Source organism: Argopecten irradians, chromosome 12, assembly GCF_041381155.1.
Source record: "Argopecten irradians isolate NY chromosome 12, Ai_NY, whole genome shotgun sequence".
Lineage (NCBI taxonomy): Eukaryota > Metazoa > Mollusca > Bivalvia > Pectinida > Pectinidae > Argopecten > Argopecten irradians.
The window spans coordinates 22,929,847-22,934,784 of record NC_091145.1 but is presented as its reverse complement, the minus strand read 5'-3'; the positions used below and the strand labels follow the sequence as shown (position 1 = coordinate 22,934,784).

Here is a 4,938-nt window from a genome sequence, read left to right as displayed (position 1 = left end):
TCTCTTCGTCTGCTAAAGGATTAGTTTATTTTATCATTTACTGATCTAAATAACAATTCAGAAAGCAGTATTTAAATATCTGTTGGTGATAAATGCATCGGCTTTAAAATAATCATTAAGAACTTAAAATGTGTTCCGGAATATGCTTGATAAATTTTAAACAAACATCCGTAAACTTAGGCTTTTTTCCATTCCATAGCCGCAAAGCTATATGCCATACACTCCACTAAACAAAAGTAAAACTTAACTGTATTACCACCGAATTTTGCGAAACTAAATAAATGTTAATGAAACACAAGGAAATGTCTAAAACATTTATTGTTTCACCATTTTAAAGATATTCAAATTTTCATCTGAATAGGTAATAGCACTGAAAGTGGTTGGAAAGTTAGCAAAATCAGTAGGATTTGGACAATGCTAAGGTATTTGTTATCTAATATATTCTAATTATTAACAAGGAATTAAATCATTTTGAAAACATGCGCTTATAGACGAACATTAAATTATTAAATTTGCCGTCTGTTGCAAGTACTTTTAATACATAAGGCTACCACTTCTGTAATTCTAATCAAAAATGGTTTCATATATTGTTCAAGGGATATGGTTTTAAGCTTTGCATTGAAATAGGTTTTATTTCCTTCACATGGATTTCGTAATGGAGTTATTCTTGGAAAAGTCCAATGAATATTTCATTTTTGACTTTTCTTTTCCGCAAACATATTTTAGTATTCATTGGTTGTATGAGCTTTGTGTATTATTCAATTTATCAAGTAACTCAAAGTATAAGTAATGCTCTTTCTCAGAATTATTCCATACCCAGAGTAGATAAAAGTAATAAATTAATTACACTACCACTATACTTATTTTAAAATGATATCAGGTGAATCTGGGGATTTGTAGGCTGTATTTTTAATAATTCCAGTAGTGAAAAGAAAACAAATTGTTGGCGATGTGAAGTACATAAGTGTTTTTGGTAACAGTCATGGCAGTTTTCATTTGCAGGATTCTAATCGTAAAATAAACAAAAGTATATGAATATGTGAATTATTTCTAGATAAAAAGTGGCGACATCTTTTTTATTCTACATTTACGCCCATTATCACCAGAAACCCTACACCCGTTATTCCGGGTCTGCTGGTTACACTTTTTCCGCCGCTGTCGCAGTATCTAAAGGAATGGGAGATCAAAGGACGTGTTCATGAAACAGAAGTAATACCATTGGTTATGGTTTCATATCATTCATCCAAGTGTGAATGACGCCAAAGCATTATTCGATGGACTTATGTTTGGTTCGGCGTACCAATAAAATAACGAAGACGTTAGAAGAGAAATATATCGGCTCATGGGTCATTACCAAAGGATTGCCTTATTGCATAACCCAGGCAGTTGTGTATAAAGGACATAAGCAATTTCTCTACGTAGCACATGTATAAAACGGGCGCTCACTGGGTCTCATGTACAAATCGTATATACATTTAAATCAATGGAAACTAGACACAATGGCTTAGAAACGCACAATTGATTTCTAACAAGTTTGATAATAACCAAGTGTATTTTGTATGTACATATATGTCGACTCCTGGAGCGGATGGTTCATACTGATATCATCTACCTATAAAATACCTATTAAAAGGCACACATACAGACCAACATGTGTAGAGTTTAGTTGATTCAACAAGTGAATTAAAGTTCTTATAAGTAACATCACGCCTGAGCTACCACTGACATAGAGCCCCTTTCCCGTTAGCGCACAATCACACAACCCTGACAAAAGATCATTTTCCCCTGTATATCATTAATCAATACACTAATATGTAGAGTATACAATGCTGGGTGGCTAATATTTACCGGTGATACCCGACAGAGAGGGACAGGTAGATCGGATATGCAGGCGCAGTGTTTGAAAGGCGCATTAGCCCAGTATTCTGGCCAAGGATCAGTGCGTCTATAGTCGGGGAACAATGTCGGGAATTAGACGGACTTTGTTAGGTCTAAGTAACGGAAAGTAACGTCACTTGTGTACACCGGTGTGGTGAGGAGTGGATGGTAACCAGCTGAGAGACATTCTCTACACCGATTTATGTGTCCTAGCGAGCCGGACAAGTTCCGGAATTTCTTCAGTTTTAAAATGATTTTTAATATATGAGAGCTGGTTTTTAGTGTGATATTTGATTCCAGTTCAATACTCAAAAACACAATCCTGACAACCATGTAAGTTTGACGACCGTTCGTTGTGATAACTCAGGGACCTCTAGTCGTCAGAATGAATTTCGGCAGTGATAATGGGATGAGTAAGAAGAAGAAGGTGTTCTATGATGACTACACCGGCGGATTCTACACAGAGTCCCGGATGGAGAACCTTAAAAGGAAATGTAACTATCGGAGCAAAATGGCGGAAGTCATTAACCGTTCGGAAGGGTCACGACTTCACGTGGCCCTTAAGACGGTCGACACAGCAAAACATTTATTTGAGATGAAATCAGAACGAGAAACAACGTTTTATCGAGAATGTCTCAAGGACCATTTAGCTTACAAGCACGTGCTAGAAGGAATTTCCAAGGAACGGGATAACGATTCGTCCTGGGATGGACGATATGGCAAATATGGTCAGGGAGTTAACCGTACGGACTTGGATCCTCAGATAAGCGAACAGCTGGTGGAAATGGCACCGGAAGTAAAACGAAAACGACAGGCGGAAATGTTATTATCACAAAGGAAAAAGCCAGAAGTGTTCGATAGAAACATGAAGACTCCAGATCTCCTCGGACTTGTTAGGAATAAAAGAGCTAAATCGAGCAGTCCAGTACGGCGGAAGCCTGTGGCACCATCTAACGGATCTGGAAGAAAGACGCCTAAGTTGATCTTACCACCTATAACATTGACACTGAGCCGTGAGTCCACAGCGGACAAAGTCGTAAACGTTCGGAACCTTCAGTCAACAAACAAACGCTCAAACACAACAATGGGGGATTCCTCTGGACTGCCAACAGTGTTCGTGACGCAGTTCGAACCCACTTGAGGACACTATCAGTGTAAGATGGATTATGGGGCTAACCCCTGGTGAAGGATTCATCGTGATATCGTAATCATCATGGATAATGTTTTGTGTCTGAATGAAGGACAGATCAAGATGGCGCCCGACTATTTCAGTATTTCGCTGAAAATACGTCCGTCAAGATATACGAGATTATATGTGCTCATCTGTGCTATATGTACAGTGTATACCTAGTGCCTTTATATATCTTTATCTATATTTATCAAATTGAACTGAATAATATATATATATATTCATGGTATACAGTACGTGCTGTGGTGAAATTATTTAATTTATTAATGTATTGAAAGGTGCGTCAACTAATATATATTTAAAATGAAGTTTAAGGAATATTGTATGAAATTGTGAACTCTTGTGTATATGGAACAATCTACCTGTTTAACGCCAAGGACGCAATCCCCTAAAATGCTTACTTTAGTAAGCAATCCCCTAAAATGCTTACTTTAGTACCAGTCTTGATGACATAAAACATTTATTAAGTGGTGTTTTAAACGTCCAGGTACCACTGAATGAAATATAGGTGTCTCTTTAATATCGTTGGTATAAATCAATTTATGTAACTTTTCTGAGCCAATGATTTAATGACTTAATGTTATCAGTAATATAAAGCCATCACCACATGAATATTTATTTAACAATATGAAGCGTTATCTATTCTGAAAGTTGTGTACACTCGCCTTAACTCTTTCGTGTGATATGGTATTTATTGAACTTATGAAATGTTTGCTTTGACACCAACTGTGCAATTGATCTTTAGAGAAATATATCACCTAATATCTATTTACCATCACCAAATATCTATTTACGAAAAGTTTATGAATATGCGGTTCTATATTCCTAGTCCAATTGAGCGTCTATTCTAAGATTTATAAAATTTATGGTATTCTGCACATATATGTATTTATATTGATTCATGATTCCATAAATCATGTTTGAAGAACCAACCATGGCGTCTCTGGTTTCTGTCCTCAGATGTTCATCTTATCATCTTCATGGATTTACATCAGTAATGTTTTGGAATATAATGCTTTACGAATATGCCAATGGAACAAGAGAGATTCGTCCACATCAGTTATATTTTGTGTAAGATTTAAATATTCTAGTCGGTTTAATTTTATATTTGTGAAGGAATAAGGATAACTTTTATCATGCTGATGGCGTAAACTAGGAATAGGAATGTATAAAACAGAAAGGATTTTAAGTCCTATCGAGTTAATCTGAAGTGTTCTGATGTTGAATCGGATCTTTTTCAAAATATATTGATTCAACAGCTGATTCAACATCACAGCCCTTCATATTAACATTGACCGCACTAACCGGAAATTGACAACAAAACACAATTTAAGTAAAACTTCGATCTTCAAATTGCATTTCTTTGTCCCCATGGTCACAAAGTAAATTGATATGAGATATTGATTTTGATGAGGAAAATTATATCAGCAGTTTATAGAATCATGAACAAACCATCATCAACATTTACTCACAGACAAGCGGGCCAATTAGGGACCTAATGGATACACATCCCGTCTATTGTGTTTAGTATGTTGGAGTATACTCTCCCTGTATAATATCAATATGGTAAGACTACTCTAAACGCTGAAGTATACTTCCCTGTCAGCAGGTGGGTCGCTCTCGATCAATTCTATTCTACTTTAAAGTCAATTGTTTCGATTGTTTGCTGACGTCAATTACATTTCACTGCTGTCATTTCAATGTTTTTATCACTCTGCGTTAAACTAACTTGTTAAATCTAGATAAAAGTAAACATTATTTCAAATTGTAATTTCACTCAGGGATACCTTATCAAGGACACAACATTTAGGATACAGTGGTATATACCCAAATAAGGACACAACATTAAGGATACAGAGATGTATACCAAA

The 4,938-nt window shown here is 35.9% G+C and overlaps 1 protein-coding gene across 1 annotated transcript; it reads left to right on the top strand.

The window, feature by feature from the left end:
- Positions 1-1,775: 1,775 nt before the first annotated feature.
- On the top strand, positions 1,776-3,673 carry LOC138336328 (uncharacterized). The gene has a single exon (XM_069285771.1). The coding sequence runs from the start codon at positions 2,264-2,266 to the stop codon at positions 3,017-3,019; it is 756 nt and encodes a 251-aa protein (XP_069141872.1). The 5' UTR covers positions 1,776-2,263; the 3' UTR covers positions 3,020-3,673.
- The last annotated feature ends 1,265 nt before the right edge of the window (positions 3,674-4,938 follow it).

Coding starts and splice junctions, on each gene's coding strand:
- LOC138336328 (XM_069285771.1), top strand. CDS start 2,264: ATGAATTTCGGCAGTGATAATGGGATGAGTAAGAAGAAGAAGGTGTTC.